The sequence below is a fragment of the Astyanax mexicanus genome, unplaced genomic scaffold (assembly GCF_023375975.1).
Source record: "Astyanax mexicanus isolate ESR-SI-001 unplaced genomic scaffold, AstMex3_surface scaffold_37, whole genome shotgun sequence".
In the NCBI taxonomy this organism is placed as follows: domain Eukaryota; kingdom Metazoa; phylum Chordata; class Actinopteri; order Characiformes; family Acestrorhamphidae; genus Astyanax; species Astyanax mexicanus.
In genome coordinates, this window is record NW_026040047.1 from 581468 (window position 1) to 603817 (window position 22350).

Genomic DNA, 22350 nt, shown 5'->3' on the forward strand with positions numbered 1-22350 from the left:
TTAAAAAAAAAAGAAGAAGAAAAAATTTATTGGTTTTCAAAACAGAAAAAAATTAAAACTGGTTAAAAATAAATAAATAAATAAAATTCCATACCCTGTTTTGTGGCACTTCACATTAGCTGTTTTGATTCAGACCAAAATGTTCAAGAGTATGAAAGCAAACCTAAGACAGTCTATGAAGCAATGGAACACACCTGCCTAATTAAAAATAAACATATAAATAAAAAAATAAACACTAAATTCAAATGCCACTCAAACACTATGATGCCCTGAAATAAGAGGAACTCAAATGCTGTAATTTCAACATTGTGAAATCAATATACCCATTTATTTAAAGTCCGGAATAGCTTAAACACCATTCCACTTTAAAAAATCATCAGCCTTGATGTGGGTCATATGTACATTACTGAAAGTATGCAGAAAAGAAAAACAGAAAACATACCTTTGGCATAAATTAGATTTCTTTATTTCTCCATCCATATCTCAACGTTGGGGACAGACAGCATGACACCTGAGCTGTCCTGCCTCACAGAGCGAGAAAAGGAAAAAGGTACAGAAATAATTTCTTTATGAACTTTCTAAAAATCAATACTTACAATACATCTTCCTTTTCTTTAGCTGAATAAAGCTCATCTGTGTAAAGAAAGTAAAGATCTGAATGCTGCAGTAAGCGAATCGGAATGAGGCGGGCATTAGCAGTGGTGAAATTTCTCGAAGCGCTGGTTTGGTTTGGCTATGGAGCCATGTAGCCACAACACTGCTTTACACTGGGTCCAATCCTGAAGTAATGACATTTTAATACAACCTTCCTCCTCGATCAAATTTAAACATTTAAACCCTATTCCTTATTTTCCTCTTGTGGTGAGGAACCATAAACATGACACACTGTGTCTGGGTTTTAAGACCTGAAAGGAATTGTGTGAAGAGTTAAGCCTGATATCAGTAAATTCCTTATTTTAAACTATTTGTATATCAGATGTGCGCCCTGAGGTCAATCAGGAATAGAGGGCTAAAATCTGGTACTCAAATCATTTCAGAAGATTTGTTCTTTTGTTTTGAGGGTGAGTACAGTTAAAGATTTACAGGCTATCCAGAATCAGATTCAAATCAGCACTGTGGTGTGAGCGGTGGACATTCAGGCCTTCATAAGTGCGTTCACTACAGCTCGCGCATTGAGGCTGCGTAGATCACTGTAGGTCTGTCCAGTTCCCACAAAGACAATTGGCTGACCAGTGATGTAGGTCATGGAAATTGCAGCACCAACCTACAGAAAAGAACAAGCAGCTTCAGAAAGGGTTCATTAACATGCTAACATTCAAATAAGAGTCATTAAAATAAAGTGTAAACATACACACTGGGGATGGGTAACAGTACACAAATGCACGGTTCAGTAAGAGTACAGTACAGCAAGAAACTGTTATTATTATTACTGCTGCTGTAGTGCTCCACTGTGCGCAATATGTGCAGCATCGTCTGTTTTTTGCTATTTATTTACTATCCAACCTATGTGCAATATCACTTTATCACATGTAGGAATTTATTTGTTGATTTTTCCATATTTTGGGCTTCCAACTCATAAAACCCCTGAAAACAAGATTTAAAAAAAAAATGAATACTGTGGACAAATCAGCCCAAATTTTGCAGGGCGTGAATGCTTAAAACTGAGCGTGACACCAATCATCTACTAAACTCACAGCACCTGCACAGGTTTTCCCAGGTGTCATTAAATTGCTTCAGTTCAGTTCAATATGGGGAAGACTGCAGACCTAACAGAATTCACAGAGTGCTGTGTTCAAGCATATCAACAGAAAGTCTAGAGGAAGGACGTGGCAGGAGAAGATGCACCAGCTAAAGAGATGACCTAGGCTTCAGTGGATTAGCAAAAGGAGAAGATTCAAGAATCTGACAGAGATCCAGGAAGAGTGAAATGAGGCAGGAGTCACAGCTTCAAAAAACACCACAAACAGACGCATCTGATAGATGTGAGAGGCTATAACTGTCGGGTTCCTCGTGTCAAGCCACTTCTGAACCTGAGCCGGTGTAGGAAGCGTATCAACTGGGCAAAGGAGAAGAAGAGCTGGACTGTCCAATGAAGTGTGCCTTTCATTCAGGAATCAAGGTTCAAAAGTTTGGAGGAAGACGTGTGAGGAACAGAACCCAGTGTGAGATATCCAGTCAGACATGATTTGGGGTGCAATGACTGGTGCAGGTATTGGTAAACTCTGCTTTCTTAAATCCAAGGTCACCACAACAGTCTACCAGAATGATTTAGAGGACTTCATGATTCCTTCTGCTGAGAATCTGTATGGAGATGCAGATTTTACCTGCTTTTGGATGACTATCCAAAAGCAGTGTGTAAGACTGGTGGAGGAGAACATGATGCCAAGATGCATAAAAAAAACTGTGATTAAAAACCAGGATTATTACACCAAATATTAATCTTATCTTTGATTTCTGAAAACTTGATTAATATGAACTTGTTTTCTTTGCCTATACAGGTGCTGGTCAACGAATTAGAATAATTTGAAATAGTGCAATCATGAAATTCTTTGAATGCATTTTTTGTGCAGAAAGCAAATCAGGTGTTCACCGCACCTGTCCTACTCGTTAGACTAATCACAGAACTCGTTAACTGGAAAAAATTTGCTCAGCTGAGCTTTCCAAAAGGCCCATTTAGGCCATTTAACTGTGACACTGTTGTTTTATTGAATTAGAATAATGGAGAAACGTTTCATTGAATTAGAATAATTTTTATTATAATTACAATCATCACTTTCTCAGTATTTGGTGGCTGCCCCCTTGGCTTGTATGACTGCCTGAAGTCTCCGCGGCATCGATTTGACCAGCTTGTCACAAGTTTCCGCACTCACAGCTTCCCAGGCAGTGGCGATGTTCTGCTTCAGTTGGTCCAGCGCAGTAGGCTTTCTGACGCAAATTTTCCGCTTGACGATGGCCCAAAGGTTTTCAATGACATTGAGGTCAGGCGAGTTGGCCGGCCATGCCAAAACTTCAAGCTGTTTTTTAGTGAACCAATCTTTGGTCGACTTTGCCGCATGAGCCGGTGCAAGATCCTGTTGAAATATGAAGTCTTCTTCGCCGAACTGTTCCTCAACAGTCGGAATCAGGAACGTTTCCAGAACATCTTGATATACGGCAGCATTGACAGTCTTCTTGAGGAAGCAGAGTTTCCCTACACCTCGAGCGGACATGCATCCCCAGACCATAACGCTCTGGGGAAACTTGACGGATCTTTTCACGCACTCGTGGTTGTAGGTTTCGCCACCACGACGCCAGACACGAGGACCTTGGTCACCGAAGGAGATGCAGAAGCGTGATTCGTCACTGAAGACCACTTTCTGCCAGTCTTCAGCAGTCCACTCGCCGTGTTCTTTGGCCCACTTCAGCCGTTTCTCCATTTGTTTCTTGTTCAGCATCGGTTTTACTGCTGGAACGCGAGATTTGAAGCCGAGTTCGCGCAGACGACGGTAAGTGGTTGATCTGGAGACGTCAGCGCCGGTCTGCTTGTTCCACAAGTCGGTGAGCTCGGAAGTGGACTTGAACCGGTTGCTGACTGCGATCTTTCTCAGCTGCTTGTTGTCGCGAGCAGAAGTTTTTCGGACGCCGGAACAGTTGGTGCGCTTGCTGCAGTTTTTCTTGAGAGCTTTGCAGACGGAAGACTGGCTGATGCCGAGCTGCTCAGCAATTTTAGTTTGGGTCAAGCCTTGTTGGCGAAGGGCTTGAATTTGAGCCACTATTCCGGTTGAGAGGTCGCGCTGCTTACCCATGATTGATTTTACAACTTAGAAATTCTACTCAACCCTGACTTTATACTGCACAGTGAACACTCTTCACAGAAAACAAAAATTCGAGCATTTATTCTAATTCAATGAAACGGTTTCTCCATTATTCTAATACAATAAAACAACAGTGTCACAGTTAAATGGCCTAAATGGGCCTTTTGGAAAGCTCAGCTGAGCAAATTTTTTCCAGGTAACGAGTTCTGTGATTAGTCTAACGAGTAGGACAGGTGCGGTGAACACCTGATTTGCTTTCTGCACAAAAAATGCATTCAAAGAATTTCATGATTGCACTATTTCAAATTATTCTAATTCGTTGACCAGCACCTGTATTTGAGGTCTGAAAGCTCTCAATCTTTTTTGTTATTTCAGCCATTTCTTATTTTCTGTAAATAAATGCTCTAAATGAGAATATTTTTATTTGTAATTTGGGAGAAATGTTGTCTGTAGTTTATAGAATAAAACAACAATGATCATTTTACTCAAACATAAACCTAGAAATAGCAAAATCAGAGAAACTGATTCAGAAACTGAAGTGGCCTCTTTTTTTTCCCCCAGAGCTGTATATTCTCTTGTATGTATATATATATGTATATCTACTACTTACTTAAATGAGAATGAATATAAGTAAAGCCATACCTTGTCATCAATGGTATCAAACTTGGTGAGAACAATGCCATCGAGGAGTCTTGGGTGATCAGACATGGAATGGTCAGCCAGTGCCTGGTTAAATTTAACCTGCAGACACATTTAAAACCAGATGATTTTAAATAAAAGAGGTGGTGCATTTGTGTATTGTGCTGGTACAGAACTGCTGGAGTTTTTAAACACAGTCACACTTTCACTGTTCACACTCTATTCACTCTAACTCACATACCACAACGCTCCCAGACCAATGTTTTTGTAGCTTGAAACTGGAGTAATCAAGGCAGCAGAGCACTGGAGACAATATGGATCAAAACTAACATCTCAATATTTTTTCATCCCATAAGGTAAAAGCAAAAAGACAGCCATTTTTATCATTCACCTCCATATCCTGTATATTAGAGTAGTCAAGTAGTTCTAGCAACATTTTATATCATGAAAATGCTCTGAATGAGCTTCATACCTCTCCTGTGAGCCTCTTTCCCAAATCTGCACAGATCTGAGGAACATCTTTGGCGATGCGTTTGATTAGTCTGTGAGTTTCACGCACAGTGAAGCCTCCACTGAGTGAAGGCTAGTAACATTACGCCACTTAAAATAAACACTGTGGAAATTAAATAATTCTCAATAGTTCACAGTCCAGTCCGATTAGAGCAGCGCCTGGGTCCAGACTTAGACCGTGGCCTACCTGTTACTTCCCCCACCCCCTCTTCAAAATATCTTATTTTATTGCTCACCTCACACTCTGAATCCCAAACATCTCCAAATAACCGAGCCGTTGGTTTCTTTTATTACTAAGCAGATTCTGCCATGTGTTTACCCGTTTCCAGACTCTCGCCGCCTGCAGGTTATTTTCTTAAATTCTTAATACCTTGCTCAGCACTTCTGGTGATTTTTCTGCACTATGCTCCTCAGCGATTCGCTGATCTGCTGTGGTTTTTAAACCCTTACACTTCTCAATAAAACCAGTCACAGGCAGGGCTGGACTGGTAATCTGGCGTGGGCCAACGCTGAATTTTTTTTTTCTTCCTTTTTTTTCTATTCCCATTTGACCTCCTTTTATCCCTATCCAAAGATGTTTTACCTTTAAACTCATTTTACATTGTACTTGACTATTGTAAGTCGCTTTGGACAAAAGCGTCTGCCAAATGTAATGTAATGTAACGTAAGAGACCGGCCCACAAGTTAGAGGGGGTCTCTCTCTCGCTCCCTGGCTCGCCTAATCTCTCTCTCTCTCTCTCTCTCTCTCTCTCTCTAAAGAACACTAAAATGCACCAAGTAATAAGGAAAACATATTTGTAGTTAAAGTACTGCTGTTGTTTTTGTTTTTGATAAAGCGCCACAATCATGCTCATTGTTTGTTTGTTCTACCTAGAGAGTAGATGAGATGAGAGTAGGAGAGAACTCTGGTTTCAAACATTTATTAAAGGGGTTCGAGCCCCATTACAACATTCCATCCCAAAAAACAAAACATGATTATAATAAAGTTCAATTTTTGTTATGAATAATGGTAATGGTGAGGCTATAAAGAATGCCCTATTTGTAGCCTGATACAAATACATGTTATAGCTGTTTAAAGGAGGAAGCACCTTTAACCTGAAAAAATAGAATTGAACTCTAATATTGAATTTAATATGCTGATGATACATTATGCTTCTCTGTAACCCCACATACATAAATTACAAGTTGGTTGTGCTCTGCAAATTATGAGGGCCGATTTTTTTGTCCCAGTCCAGCCCTGGGCACAGTTACAGTAGAGCCCTGACATTTTTGAGAGCTTTTTAAACTATCCGTTCTATCACTAATGTGTGTAAAGCCAGATCATATCTCTAGGCACTCCATTTTTTACACTTAGAACATATGGCAATGGAAATAAATGAAATGAATTTAAGTAGTTGTGCCCCAGTATTTCTGTCCATATTGTGTATTTATAAATAGATGCTAAAAAAAAATAATGATGTTATGACATCATTATGGTATGGTCCGAATAGGACCGAATAGGATTTTTGGGGCAGAAGGTTAGGCCAGAAACCACATTAACTTTTCTTTTTTTAATAATTTTATTTCTGATTTTTTTCCCATTTTCTCCCAATTTGGATATCCAATTGTTCCACCTCTTTGTGCGTCCCCATCACCAGTGGCACCTGCGACCCTTGGAGGATGCGGACGAGCACACGCCTCCTCCGACACGTGTGAAGTCAGCCACCGCTTCTTTTTGAGCTGCTGCTGATGAATCATTGCCTGAGCAGCTAGCGCGCTCTGAGAAAAGCACAGCGGCCAGGTTCTGATACATCAGCTCACAGACGCCTCGTGCCGCCCAGCGCCACCTTCCAGCATGATGGGGAGAGAGCGCAGGACCAATTGTGCTCCCTCTGAGTGCCAGCAGCTTGATGATGAAGCTGCATGAGCGGGATTTGAACCTGCGACTTCCCGCTCATAATGGCAGCGCTTTAGACCACTGGACCACTCGGCGCCATCCACATTAACTTTTCTAAGCAAACAGTTTTAAATCAATGTTTTTTAGGGGAGGTGCGTGTGTGTAAATTCATGACCAAAACAGTTCATGACCAACACACACAGACACAGACACAGACACACAGACACACAGACACAGGGCATGTGAGCCCTAAGTACATGTATAGGTTTATCATAACAATGCTAAGCTCACCAGCTGATCCACAGCCTCATTGCCCACCAACGCCTCTCCCACAAACAGCACCAGGTCTGGAGCATTGACAGCAATAAGCTTAGCCAGGGCAGTCATCAGTGGGGCATTATCCTGCATACGACCAGCCGTATCAACCAGCACAACATCAAAACTCTGATTGCGAGCTGACACAGAGAGAGAGAGATACAAAATGAATGGTGAATTAGAGGTATGTTACTGTACTCAACATTCTAACTGACCTGGACGACACAAATAAATAACCTAATCAAAAACTACTACTTAAAATCAGTAATGGATGGAACAGTCTGAAATCGCTAGTTAAAAAAACTTGCATTTCACAACAGACACTGTGAACTTCATGTTTTGTCTCGTCACCTATATTTCATTTGTTTATATACCTTTATTCCTGCATTTTAGGCCTAAAACATATTCCAAACCAATCAGGAATGGGAACATTTTAGAGCAAGTATGAAGTCTCAGCCTCACAGGCTGAGATAAAAAAAAATTATAATAATAAATAAATAAACTTAAAGGGTTTGTCTTTAGTCTTATTTCAAAAATGACTATAAAATCAGGCAAATACTACTTTATATTCCAGCAATTTAATCGAGCAAACTTAATTTTTTTTATTATTTGTTCTGTAAAGCTGCTTTGTGACATCAGTTGTAAAAAGTGTTATATAAATAAATTGGATTTGCTTTGATAATAAAATCAAAAACATTTGAGGATATAATCTACAGATAAACAGCCCATCTTGTGGGTCGTTTGGTGTGACTGATGTAGAACCCAGTTATTGAGGTTAGGTCATAAGCCTTTCACCCACTTCCACAGCTAGAACTGGGAAAACTTTAAAACCTGCACACACGATGCAGTTTCCACAAAATCACCCCCCAAAAACTAAAAAATTAATAAAGTACTACCATATATAAACGGTACGTGTCCTCTTTACTAACCGTCATGGTGCGGGGTTCACGTTTTGGTGCGTGCAAACGCACTCAGAATACACGGTACGGTGCATACCTAGAATGCAGAGAGCGGGTGCAGAAAAGCAGATAATTCAAATGATCCAGAACCGGCGCTGCGCTGAAATCGCGCCCTGTCGCTTTCCAGTGTGAACGTGCTCGCTCTGTCTCTCTTGCTCAATTGCTCCCTCTCCCTTTCTCTCCTCGTTTTTCTCTCACTTGCTTGCTCTCTCCCTCATTGTCTTTCGCACCCCCCCCTCTCTCGATCCAGTCTGCCAGACCTAAACCATGCTACAATATTATTACTGTCTCCTCACAATAATACTATGAAATTCCAGCATTAAAAAATTAATCATGATTTTAATTCATTTTTAAGTGATTGTCAAAATTTTATTATTTTAGTGGTGTCAATCTAATGCTAATATTTCTTAAAAAGAACTCAAACACTGAAACACATCCAGTAATATGCTTAGGAAAAAAAAAATTGTAGTTTAATCAGTTAAAGTAATGCTGTTGTTTTTGTTCTTAATAAAGCGCCACAATCAGGTTCACTGTTTGTTCCAACAAGATCTAAAAGATGAAGATTCTCATGATGAGAGTAGGAGAGAAACCTGGATTCTGCATTTAATAAAAGTGCTCGAGCCCCGTTACAACATTCCGTCCCAAAAGACTGAATATGGTTATAATGAAGATTTATTGTTATGAAGTTAATAAATGTATAAAGGCTATACAGAATAACAAGCCTTTTTATTTTTTACACCAACCTTAAAGAACTCCTACCGAATTGTGGGGTTTATACTACGATTGCAACGGTACAGTGTGGCCACGGTTCGGTTCGTATTACGGTTCTTGGGCCACGGTTTCGGTTCGGTTTCGAGATAGATAATATATATATATATATATATATCTTTTTACAATATTATCTATCTTTTTATTCCTTTCTATTTCAAATCAACAAGGTGATTCTACTCAGATTTGCAGAGCCAATATTAAATAGAAAAAAGGCACAGATGAATTTGAGTCACAATATCTATTATTAAAAAGAAACACTTATTCTTACCATTAGTCAAAAACAGGCAACTGATATCACACTGTGCTTTATCTGCTTACTGTTTTTCTGCATTGTTCATCAAACTCAACACTGAAAGCCAAAATGCTCCCAAAATCCAAAGATTTATAAAATGACGGCGCCGCTTCAAATGTATTTTCTCCATTTTTGCGTTCACTCGCCATGATCACGCGGCTGAGAAAGTTTTGTTTAATTATCCCTCAAATCTTCAGCGTCTGCCTTCAGAGCGCTGATTTGCTCCTGGAAAATTCAGAAAAATTCTGATTGGTTTTTGCATGTCAGCACCATGTACAGCGGGAGAGCGTTCGTTCGCTCTGTTGTGCGGCACCGAAATACCGCGGTCCATCCGGGTGTATCGAACCGAACAGGCCGAACCGAACGGTTCCATAAAATACTGAGAACCGTTGCATCCCTAGTTTATACCAAGGTGTGAACTAAACGTGAATTTTCTGTACCGTTACACTCCATCAGCACTGCACTGGCTTCCAGTCAAATTCCAACTATAAAATTCTCCTGTTAACATATAAAGCCCTACATGGGCTCGCTCCTGAGTATTTACGAGACCCCATCACCGTGATTACCTAGATCTCAGGGAGCTGGTTTCTTAGTAGTTCCTAAAATTCAGAGGAGCTCTGCAGGAGGAAGAGCTTTCTCTTATAAAGCTCCCCAACTCTGGAATAATCTCCCCGAATATGTTCAGGACTCAGACACAGTCTCAATCTTTAAGTCTAGACTAAAAACTTACTTGTTTAGTTCAGTTTTTGGAGAGTTGTAGATCACTTTATTCAACCGTATTTATCAATACCTTTGATTACCTTTGATGCTACTCAATAACTTTTATATTTTTATCTTATAATATATATTTATATCTTATATATATATATATATATATATATATATATATATATATACACACGAGACGAGACACGATACTGGGTTCACAAGAACGAGACGAGACGAGATTTAAAAATTAAATTTTAAGAAAACGTCAAAAATGAAAAATTAGAAAATTAGAGTTTTATTTGACAAAATCATATAACGCAAACTTAACAGACTGGTTTCTCTCACACATTGATTCTATAAGAAATAGAAATAAGAATAAGAATAAAAAATAAAAAATAAAACTTTTCTAGGTCCTATATAGTGCAAACAATAAGTGCAAACCACAACCAGTCATATTAAGACTATGGTTTGTGTTTTTTTTCTCCTAAATCTCTTGTAATTTTACTATGAATAACCATAACCAGTCATATTAAGACTATGCTTGAAGTGAAACAGAGACAGAACATGTTTTTAAATACAGTACAGAGCTAAGGGATTAGTACAGCTGTCTATGAAACAGTCACGTGTAGGATTTATTTACAGTATTTATATATGGTTTGTATCTTGTTGGTCACTCTGTTATCTTTTATTGTTTACGCTGGAGCCAAAATGCAGCCAGACATACAACTTAAAAGTAGCAGAAGCTTCTTCTATGACAGGGGTATTTAATTAATATTCAGTTTGGTCCAGTTAGAGAGAAGGTCTGGACCGATTGTTAACTTGTGTTATGATTAAGTGCTCATCACGCTTTAGTCACGCCCAGCGCGCTCGGCATGACTTTAGTTTTCGCCCGTTCTCGTTTTTCCGCCCGTTCTCGGGCTCCCTATCTCTTTATAAAGGCGCTTTTTCACGGCCGCGTCCCAATTCAACAGGCGGAGCAGCGGGCCGGCGACACGGACAACCCGGGTTCGATCCCGCGTGAGGAGCGGTGTGTTTATTTATTTATTTTTTCCTTACCGCGTCTGTATACACACACACACACACACACACACATATATAATATATATATATATATATATATATATATATATATATATATATATATACACACACATATATATATATATATATATATATATATACACACACATATATATATATATACACACACACACACACACACATATATATATATATATATATATATATATATATATATATATATATATATATATATATATATATATATATATATGTGTGTGTGTGTGTATATATATATATATATATATACACACACATATATATATATATATATATATACACACACACATATATATATATATATATATATATATATATATATATATATATATACACACACATATATATATATATATATATATATATATAAAATGCTGGTCTTATTTTTTTTCTCTATGTTTTGGCTCAGCGACAGTGTAAATGAGGGCTACCCTCAATGTACTGCAACCTACTGTGACAGTTCACCAAAAGTGTAATATTTACCAAAGGCAATAGCTTCCATCGCAATGCCGGCAGCGTCCTTGCCATAACCTTTCTCAAACAGCTGGACGACAGGGCGACCACCGTGCTGTTCTGGTGGGTGCAGCGAGTTGAGTCGTCGCTGATGGGTCCTCAGTTGCTCCACAGCACCAGCACGAAATGTGTCACAAGCAGCAATCAGCACGGTAAAGCCATTCTCGATCAGCCAATATGATATCTATAGTGAGAAATCATTAATATGTATCACAGGTTAGACTTATTACATTAATAAGTGCATTATAAACAAAGGAAACGTTTAAGTATTAATCTTTTATAAGGATCTCATGTTTTGGATTACATGGTTAATGGTTAGAAACCGACCTTGATGTGCACATTTCTCGTGTGTGTGTGTGTGTGTGTGTCTCTCCCTCTCTCTCTTAAGAAAGTATTGAAATCAGGAGACCAGAAAAGTGCATATATAAAATGGTCAAAGCCAACTCAAATTGCAGCATCTTTATGAACAAAATAAATCAATTAGACAACAATATAAAACAGACATCAAAACGAAAAACAGCAGACAATTACAAACTTTATAATAGCTGTGAATAAAAACTCCAAAAATCAACAGTGAGTGACATCACCAATACTCTACATGACAGGGCTAAAGACATCACAATTCACTATTCAAAAATAACTCCACAAACTTCAAGCCACTCATCAGCAGATACCATTAGAAAGCCAGACAGAGGAACAATGACACCAAGACCCGATTCATAAGAGCTTATGGGTAAATCACAGGGGTCGTATCAAGGATTGTATGAATGCTTCTGGAATGTAATCTGCAATATGACTGCGTTGTCCTGATGACATAACATGATGTAATAATTGTAGCAGCAGAGTGAATTTAGACCTCTACAGAAACACCAAATCACGATGACTGCACAACCCAGAACTTCAGGGGAAAAAAATTCAGTTTTAGATTGGCCAAGCACCAGACCATAACCTACTGGAGCACACATTCTCACAAAAACTAAAAAGAACAAACACTAAAAACAAAGATGAAGTAGAAACAACTGATATGCAATAAAAAGTGATATTTCCCTGAGTTTACTTGAAGTCTGTTATTTTTCTTTTTCTGCAGGTACTTGGAAAACATTTTAAATTTGTGATATTTTTCCAAATTAGTGATTTTTTTTATTATTAATTTTCTGTTCAGACAGCACAAAGCAATACACTGTATTACCATTACCATATTTTCATGGAAACTCTCCATTCCATTAGAGTGTGACCCATTCTTTCACTACTATCTGTACAAGCAGTCTGATTTCCTAGCTGCAGCTTTTAAACACTTGTGGCCGTGATAGTGATTTGGAACCGGAGTTAAATCATTTGTATGGGTGAGCGAATATGTTTAGCAATATAGTTTTTATGCAAACTTATGTTTTATATACATCAAGGGAATGTAAACCATGCAAGCAAAATAAAGCTTGCAAATAAAAAAAGTTTAATTCAGCTATTGGAAACATTAAAAAAAATAAATCACTTTCACTTAAAAGAGTTTTATTATGGGTTTCTGAAATAAGCATAAACATATCTACTAATATTCACCCTGGAAGGTTCTATAAGAATCATCCCATTTAAAAAACACAACTGAATTACTGCTGTCATTAATGCATTACCGCACACTATTAATCTGCAAACTAGAGCTGGGCGATTAATCGATTTATTCGAATTTACAGTTAAGGACGATGTGTTTTTATGAAAATCGATTTCTCTGAGATTTAATTTTCACCACCGACACTTTCCTGTGAGCTCCTCCCTCCCGCGTGCTCCACGCACGCACGCAAGAAGCAGCACGAAAATTTTATCTCTACACCTTAAACAGAAGCGTGTAGCGGAGTGGGAAACAAAAAGTGCTTCTCCCAGCGGAATAAACACAGCAGCAGCACCAGCACACCATCCAAAGTAAAACAAGCATGTATAGAACAATTTATACAACACTGGCACTTATAGAAAACTTTGTTTTGTAATTCAAGCTCAATGAGGAAAAGTCTTTGCTTAATTGCATATTAAATTGTACTTGTTTTCTGTTTTGTAAGTTTTATCAAAAAGGGCACCATTTTATTTCTTTCTATTTGTTTTTTGAGGGTGTTTTTTTTTCTTTTTTCAGTTTGAGGGTGCATTGATTCAGTACCTAAACTATGTTGAAAGCTTTCTAAAAGTTACTAAATGTTCTTACTGTTTACAATAGTTTTTTTGCTTGTTTCTGGTTGCACTTTAACCACAAAGGGGACATTTAAGTGATTTAATTAGATTTTTTGTAGGGGAAAAAAAACGATTTAAATCGAAAATCTGATTTATTTATTTATTTATTTATTTTTTTTAATCGAAGATTTCTTTTGGGCCATATCGCCCAGCTCTACTGGAAACTATAACACAGTCTTTTTAATGCATTAATAAGCAATATGGCCCCAACTCTTTTTACTAGGGGTGGGAATTACAGGGCTATGTTATATATGTTGCCCACAGGTACAATAATGTCACGATAAAGTGATTCTGCAATGCTCTATATATCATTACACAATCTCTACGATACTTCAGCATCTGTATTACAGAAGAGAATAAAATACTCCTAAATAAGCAAATACCAGGGATTATTAATTTATTGGTTTGTGTTTCAGAGATATTAACTTACAATATTCTTCACTGCAGGTTTTCCCTATTCATTTGATTATAGCGCCACCAAGTGAAGTAATGAAGCATGTATTTATGTGTCGCAAACAAAAACAACATGATATCACAAACTGGTATTACACTGTGTTTAAAGTAAAAAAAAAGACACAAACATATCTGAATACAAACAAAACCATATTGTGACGATCTTACATTTATTCTTATTTTAAAGTTAAAAATCCAGAATTGAAAGTTTCAGTGTTTACAATTAATCCTAAATCAGTTCATTTTAATCGAGTGTCAGCTTTAATTTGAAAATAATTCGTATAATCACACTATTCTGCTTCATGTACTTAAACCCAAATGACTTAAGTGTACTGCAAAATCTGTACCCAAGCCAAGTGATTGTCCATACGCCCCTGCTGTAAACAGCGTTGTAATATACAGTGGACTATCGCTAGTCACCTATTTAAGGCTCTACACATAGTTTAATACATTGTTAATATAATTGTTACCTATAATAAAAAATATTAAAATGCATGTTAACAGTTCCTTTTAAATTACTCAGTGTACTGGGAGAACTGTGACGAGGTTTTTCTGTCTGATATTTGATTTTTTTTTACATTTTTAGTTTATGTACTTAAAAAAAGATACTTAAATGTAAATATTTAAATGTAAATATCTTATATAAATGAATAATAATTAAAGATTTATTTAAAAAATGTGGATGTGTTTCACTGCATTGCTAAAGTATCACAATGGGACTCTATCAGCAGATACTCAAAATCAGATACATCTGAGACAAAAAAGGTGTTTGGGACATCCCTAACAAATGCAAAAGCCTGCTCCAATACTTGTGAAGAAGTTGAACATCCTGTGTTGAAAACGAAAAATTCCAGCATTTCCTGCTCTTAAGGAAGTTTCTAAACAGCACTGTTTCTGAGGCCGACATCTCTGATCTAATTTAGGCTAATACTAGAGGATTGAAGACGCAATATGTACATTTTCCATTGTTTTATTTCCAGCATTGGAAACAAGAAGAAGAAAAAAAGAGTGAGCATACTTATATAATGATTGATTTGGGGGCAGGGGGGGCAGTGAGGAGGGCTGTTGCTAAGTGAAACACGAAAAAGATGGATGAAAAAGTTTAAGAACCCCTGGATTAAAGATTTTTTAAGTCTCTCTCTCGTTAAAGAATACAAATAAGTCTACAAAAAGGTCTATGCAACCGCAATATGCAGTTTCTGCAGAGTGAAGGGTGAAAATGACTGAAACATCTCTGATGAAACTCTGACAATGATGGGCTGACCTTAGCGAGGTTGGTGGACTTTCCGACGCCGTTGACCCCACAGAAGGTAATGACAAAGGGCTTGCGTTGTGCACGTGCCTCGAGCACATCCCTCAGAATGTCCACTCGTCGCTTTGGCTGCAGGATCTGCACCAGAGAGTCCTGTAAAGCCTGTTTCACCGTAGAGGCCACAGCTAAAAAGAGAGATACGGGGAAGAGAACAAAGAAAACAGAAATTAGAAAAGAACAGAGAAAGACAGAAGCAATGGTTCAGGAAAAACAAGACAATAAGATAACTCACTGGGTTTAAGGATGGTGAGTTGTGTACCAGTTGGATTTGTGGTGAAAAGTAAATTTGTACAGACTACTAAAAGCTTGTTTACTTACTGGTAAAAGTGCCCATGACTTTCCCCTCCAGTTTCTTGGCCACAGAGTCACACAGCTGAGAGGCAATATCGGCTGCTACATTCTTAGCTTTAAAATACAAGAAAAATAGTATTACAAGAATTTAATTTTATGCGGTCATTTTAACTTAATACTGAATATTACAATAGTAAACAGCATAAATCTTTAAAATTAATTTAAACAGAAGGTGTTTTGGCCCACTGTCTCTAACGTGCAACACTAGTGACAGTACATAACAAATCAGCATACAGGAAACCACAATCCACTGCAAAAAGACTCTCAGGAACATAACACAGAACAGAATCAGAAAGATCAGAAGAGTCAATGTACCAATGAGGTGATCCTTCATCTTCTCTAGGACTGGCTCCATATCCAGCTGAGTCAGGGTCTTGGAGCCAACCAGCCCTTTCAGCATTCCAAACATGCCGCCAAAACCCTTTCTGCCTCTGTGTAAGATAAAACACTTATTTCTTTAAATACATTTTAAATTATTTACTAGGAACATATTTCAGTTACTGTGACCGGAGCTACATCAAAAGCAAACCAAAACAAAAAAGTGGCCAGTGCAACATTTACTGCAACATGTTCTTTTCAGACAGCAAATACTACTATGTCAATTATAGCAACACCACACAATCTGTTAAATCAGTTTTTTTAAACAAACTGACTAATAATATCAAAAACAAGCTTTATTTGCTATAACTTTGCAAAACAGTTAAATTACACCAATACAAATAATTTTATTTGCAATAATTCTGCAATATCACACATTTAATGATCTACAACCAAACGGTAGATATGAGAACAAGCATCCTACATTGTAGTTAGTAAAGAAAAAGTTTAGGGATGAACGTGAAGTACAGGGGTTGGACAGTGAAACTGAAACACTTGTCATTTTAGTGTGGGAGGTTTCATGGCTGTCTGAAAGGGATGTTCGGGTGCTAACCCGGATTGTATCCAAAAACCATAAAACCACGGCTGATCAAATCACGCAGAATTCAATGTGCACCTCAACTCTCCTGTTTCCACCAGAACTGTCCGTCACCACAATCAATTACTGTGCTCTAAAACCAGGTGCTCCAGTTTCATTGTTTAACCCTTGTACGTCTCCAGTAATACACGGGACATAAAATTCAATTGTTTCAAATGACAGTGAGGCCTTTTCAACATTAAATATTGAATTGAGTTATTTTCTAGTCCTTTTTTGCAATGCAGGGGTCTCACCCTTTCCTACTGCTATCAGCAGTCATTCCTCTATCCTCCTCTTCTTCCTCCACTTCTTCTTCTTCTTCTTCATCCTCTGAGGACTCATAGTCCACATCACGCAGCTCACCCTTCATAGAGTGCACCTGGATTTGCTGGGAAAGAACATCTCTTTTAGTGTGTACTTAGCACTGAGCTGCTCAACACAGGTAAAACTGAATTAAATTGTGCTTTTTTTCTGGTTTCATTTTCTGGATACCTACTTGTTCAGCTGGAGCGTCATTGTCTTGACTCTGGTTGTTATGGGAAGTGTTGCTGTTGGTTTTACTGTAGTCTAGATCCTTGCAGTTAGTACCACCCATGTCCCAAACTCTATTCACCTTCCCCTTTGGATTCTGAGGCCTAGGTGACTTGCTGTCAAACATGAACACAGAAAAATTGAGTAACTGCAACATGCTGGTACAACCTACCCCTTGTATAGAATAGGGCATGAGCAAAAATCACAGATTATTTTGCTTATTCATACTCCTTATAATCTTAATTTACTTAATCTTTTCTCCTCGTCCACCCGTTTGCTTGCGTATAAATTCTGCACGGTTTCTCTGAATGATCTCCTCTTGCGTCATGCCCTGGTTCCCATTCTCCACTGCCTTCGTAGAGACACTCTGAGATTTGGTCTGTTCCTCTCCACCTGTTTCAGCTAGAACAAAGGAAAAAAAAACATTGAAAACATTAACTTACTTTCTTTTACTAAGAACTCATTACTCCTTTAGTTTCTTGCTTAATGGTATAATGACTAAGCATCTTTAACATATTATACAGCGAATGTATTTTAGCTTTAAGAGTGTCTTCAAAGAATGCCTGTCTGTGACAAACCTATAAGTTAATTTACAATGCTTTCAGCTCCTAGTTCCCTTGACAGAAATATTACGTGTATTAGCATTAGCTTCCCTTCGGTTTATAGGCAACCTTCAAAACAAAGAAAGGCCCTCAGTTCTTCCACTGATAAAACAGTGCTTTCTCAATAGTTTTATCCAGTGTAAAACATGACCTCACTGCAGATTCTAAGTACATTTGTTTATTTACCTGCTGAGAGCTTTTCTTTAGTGCTGCCGACTGGACAATAATGTCTGTTTATGGCGCACTGAGGAAACTACATGGCACCCTCAACACTGTGGTTAAGATTACAATAGTATATTACTAATATTAAAATAGCTAATATTTAATTCTTTAAAACATGCCTGGATCAGGACATCCCTACTAAACACTAATACATTAAGTACAATAGATACGTATGGTTTTGTATAGTTAAATTAAACATAAGTACCTCCAAGTTTTAAATGTGGGCAGGAGCAATAAAATAAGTACAGGAAGATAATCTACTAGTGCTGGAGCAATAGCAGAGGTGGCATTGGTTTGCAACTGCAGTATTTATCAGAAAAATATACCAGTTTACCAAACAGCCATTTAACTGATGCATGTTTTATTCTCAACACAAACAAAAAGTTCCAGAGACCACCGCTTGTAGTTACTGTGGTCCTCACCGGAGTGCGAGTACTGTATTCACAGCTATACAAACGAATCCAAAAAGGTGTAAAGAAAACAAACCATTCTTCCTTTACAAAGTGCAAACAACCTTAGTTTACTTCTGAAGGCAACAATTAGATAGATCAGGTTAAACGAAGGAGGGTTGTTTTTATATAAATCAAGAATAATTAAAAGTTAGAGTAGAGCTCCAACAGCAAACTGTGTGTCTAATGGCCAGATGTTAAATAATCTCACCTTTTTTTGCATGCTTATTTTTCTTGCCAGTCTGCTCCTTGACTTTTTCTCCACCCTTTGTTTCAATCATAGACTTCACAGTTTTCTGAGACTTCTTGGACTCACTGTAAGTCTTCATTGGAAGTCTAGCTATGCTCTCCTTTTCTGCTTTACTACACACACACACACACACAGACAGACACACACACACTTTTAGGAAAGCAGTCCCCTCAAAGTTTACATTTATAAAAAAGCTTCAAATGCAGAAGCAATCAGTCTGTGACCCTTCTCACCAAGTCCTACCTAAGAAGCCTGTGGAAATCGTCCTCAAACTCAAAACGATTGATTAAAAATTTAAGTTCACCCTTCTGCTCCAACTCATTTTTGTAGCGATCTCTGAAGTGAAGCTGAACATCATCTATGAACTTGTCCACATAAGTAAGAGTCAGGAATTTCTGAAATCCCACCTAATTCAGGAGACATAATAAAACAAGATTACAAAAATGAACTGAGATCATTAAAAACACTGCACATATACTATTAGTTTATTAAAATAATCTAAATAACTTCTTTCACAAGTGTTTTTATTTATGTATTCTATATTTAAGTATTGCAGATTTTTTTGCTGTCCCTCCCTTCAAAATAACTGTTTGATTTTTGACATAGTCAAAAAATTTTTTTGCACAGAAGGGCATTAATCAATTGAACAATTTCGAGCCCATCACATTGCTAAAGGTGACCAAGTTAAAAGGGCAACACATTCACAAAGGACATGTATTACTGAGAATTTCTCTACACCTGGCACCTGGTGTAAGGTAATGCGGTACTATACCACTCTACATCATTAGGAGTTACCGGGCACCTACCTACATTCACCTGTTGTTCTCAGTGTACCATGACTTAGGGCAGTTCTGGGTAAAACCATCAGCAAAATGTCATAAATATAAACAGAATGAACCGTAGTAGAGTTCAGATTTAGCTGATTATCTAAAAGCGCTTGCTTAGGCACTTAAACACTTACCACAAACACCAACTCAAACTCGTTGTCTAATTTGTACTTCAGACTCAGAGCATTGTGGGTAAAGGAACTGTTTCCAGTGCGCTCCTGTCAACAAAAGTATGTGTACTTTAGAAACAAATAAAAACATATGCATTGAAGCTGATTAATACATTAGTAATACTGACTAATCAAGTAATCATTATTACAAATATTCTTCTCATTTCTATAATTACAATCCCAAACTACACCTGACAAAGATTAAGTGTGGATTTTCAGCTGCAGTATAAACACATATAAACTATATGAAATATTCTTAAGCGTACTGTAACACTATTTACACCCACAGCTTCAGTGATAAAGAATAAGATTATCTGAAACTATCTAAAGGAATTAAGACTTTGTCACTTATATGAAAAGTGAGAATAAATTTTACTGTATTCATTCAGTGAGAGACTGAGGAAAACACCCCCCACCCTCGCCTAAATGTAAGTTAAGCATTTAAATTAAAGATGTAGAGAAATTAGAGAAAGCAACATTCTCTATAACTAAACTACACTTTGAAAATATCTTAAGAACTAAAGGTTTTAATATTCTATCAAAACAAACAAAAAAAGCACTATGAATTATTGGGTCTTTTTTACTTATTCGGCCTCAACAAAAAAAAAATTCTCAAAAGCATCCCTAATAAATGTAAGGCCCTAAATGCTGTAAAGTATATCTAGAAAACGGATTTATCTCAACAGCCACAGTGACAAAAGAGCATTTTAACTGGACTAAAACATTGACATTAGAAATATAAATGTAATAACAGGTTAATATTATATTAAAATCACATATTATATACTGTTATTTAATGAGCTCTAAACGAGGATGATTAGCTTCTATTTAACACAAATAATTACAGTAAATCGGCTAAACTACTGTGTTTCTGTACTGAACCCACACAAGGCTGCAGTTAACATATGTTCTTCTAACCGAAGCTCTGATAGCTGTTCCAACATTCTTTATATTACACTTAGATAAAGTCTGGTACTGAGTGCCCGTTTCTCGTGGGTTCAGAATTCAGTGCAGGACTGTGTAACTCCGTGTCTGTGAGGGTAGATTACCAGTAAATGAACAGTTAGAGAACATACTGTCTCCTTCTGATAAACCCGGGGCGAGGTCTGCTCACCTGGAGGATCACGGAGCGGATGAGCGCGTTCACCGGGCCCGCGAACGAGCCGGAGACCCCCGCGCCCTGAAAACACCACAGCACCAGCCCGCCCTTACTGAATATAGAGAAGAAATCCAGCATCCTGCCCGACTACTGAACTCTACAGCGCCTGAACTAACACTAATACACTCTGTTAAACACTCTGTTAAACTCTCCGTTACACAGAGCGGGTATAAACACACCGCGGACCCTCCGCGCGGACACGTCAGTACACACAGCAGGAAATGACGTGCTCTTCCGGTTAATGCCGCGGCGTCACAGCAGGGTTTAGGGTTTATCCCAATTCAGAGTTTAGGGCACTTCGCAGGAAGCGAGGATACAGTCTATCCCCTACGAACCAGATAGAAAAAGGGATACACTTTAATTATATATAGGCAAGCAGAATGGCTGGGGGAAAAAAATCACAAATTGCAAGGGAAAAAAAGGTTCCTCAGAAACATAATATCTAATATAATAATGTTTTCAAACTTAGTAAATACATATAAAGGTCATAAAATGAAATGGGTTTTTGAATCTAATAAAGATATATAAATAAAGAAACGATGGTACTATGGTTTCATAAAAAGGCTTAACAGCTAATGATTTAGAACAGATAAATAAAAATATATATAAAAATAAAATTCTGGAAGAAATGAGAGCGGATTTCAAATGAAAGGCTTCATGTAAGAAACCTTATAAAATAGAACTATAAAATAAAGAGCACTATGTGTCCTACAACAAATTGTGCCCAATTAGAAACACTATAATTTTTTGTTTTAATCTCATAGCTAAAAGTATGGAATAAATGAAATCAAATTAATGGTAAATTAACAATTATATATAATCTAAAGACAATAAATATGGAATTTTAAAAGCCTCACTGAATCTCAAAGGGAAATTATTAGGCTGATTATTTGTATGGTTGTATGGTTAAATGTAAACTATGGAAAACAAGATATAAAATTGCTATATTTAATCTAAATATTTCAGGTGGAAATAAATCAGGTGTTTTTAAACAGATCATAGTTGAACTTAAAAGAAAAAGGACTTTGAAAAATCATAAAGAAAAAAGAGACAAATGGACCCTTTACAACATTTTTACTTACAAACAATATATAAATGTCAAAAACTTCATAATGTGTATATTATGAATTTAGATATTGTGTTGAAATATACGTTTTATTGTAAAGTTCCTCTTGAAAAAACAAACAAACAATAAAGTGTAAATAAAACAGCTCCTTCTCATCCACTTCACCACCAGACTGACCACTCGCCCCAGAACTCCACTTTCCCCACTCCTCTCTTTAAAGCAGCTGAGGGATGGAGGAGGAGAGGAGCAGCAGAGCAGTGAAACAATTACCTAAAGAAATAAAACAGTTATTTAAAATTATGTTGATTACATAGTTTATTAATTATGTTCACAGT

General features: G+C 37.4%; 1 protein-coding gene across 1 annotated transcript; it reads right to left on the reverse strand.

Moving 5' to 3' along the window:
• Positions 1-443: 443 nt before the first annotated feature.
• On the reverse strand, positions 444-21178 carry srpra (SRP receptor subunit alpha). Its single transcript, XM_022685975.2, has 14 exons — positions 20905-21178; positions 19755-19838; positions 19037-19200; positions 18755-18906; positions 17519-17672; positions 17236-17386; positions 16994-17127; positions 16100-16215; positions 15752-15838; positions 15386-15558; positions 11428-11641; positions 7111-7274; positions 4437-4535; positions 444-1264 (listed from the first exon to the last, which is right to left on the reverse strand). The coding sequence occupies exons 1-14, from the start codon at positions 21025-21027 to the stop codon at positions 1136-1138; spliced, it is 1944 nt and encodes a 647-aa protein (XP_022541696.2). The 5' UTR covers positions 21028-21178; the 3' UTR covers positions 444-1135.
• Positions 21179-22350: the final 1172 nt, after the last annotated feature.

Bases quoted from the DNA above. Each gene is read 5' to 3' on its own strand.
- srpra (XM_022685975.2), bottom strand. From the start codon at position 21,027: ATGCTGGATTTCTTCTCTATATTCAGTAAGGGCGGGCTGGTGCTGTGG. The intron at 15,559-15,751 runs GTAAGTAAACAA...CTCTCTTTTTAG, and splicing joins AGTCATGGGCACTTTTACCA to CTGTGGCCTCTACGGTGAAA. The intron at 7,275-11,427 runs GTAAATATTACA...TCTCTGTGTCAG, and splicing joins GATGGAAGCTATTGCCTTTG to CTCGCAATCAGAGTTTTGAT.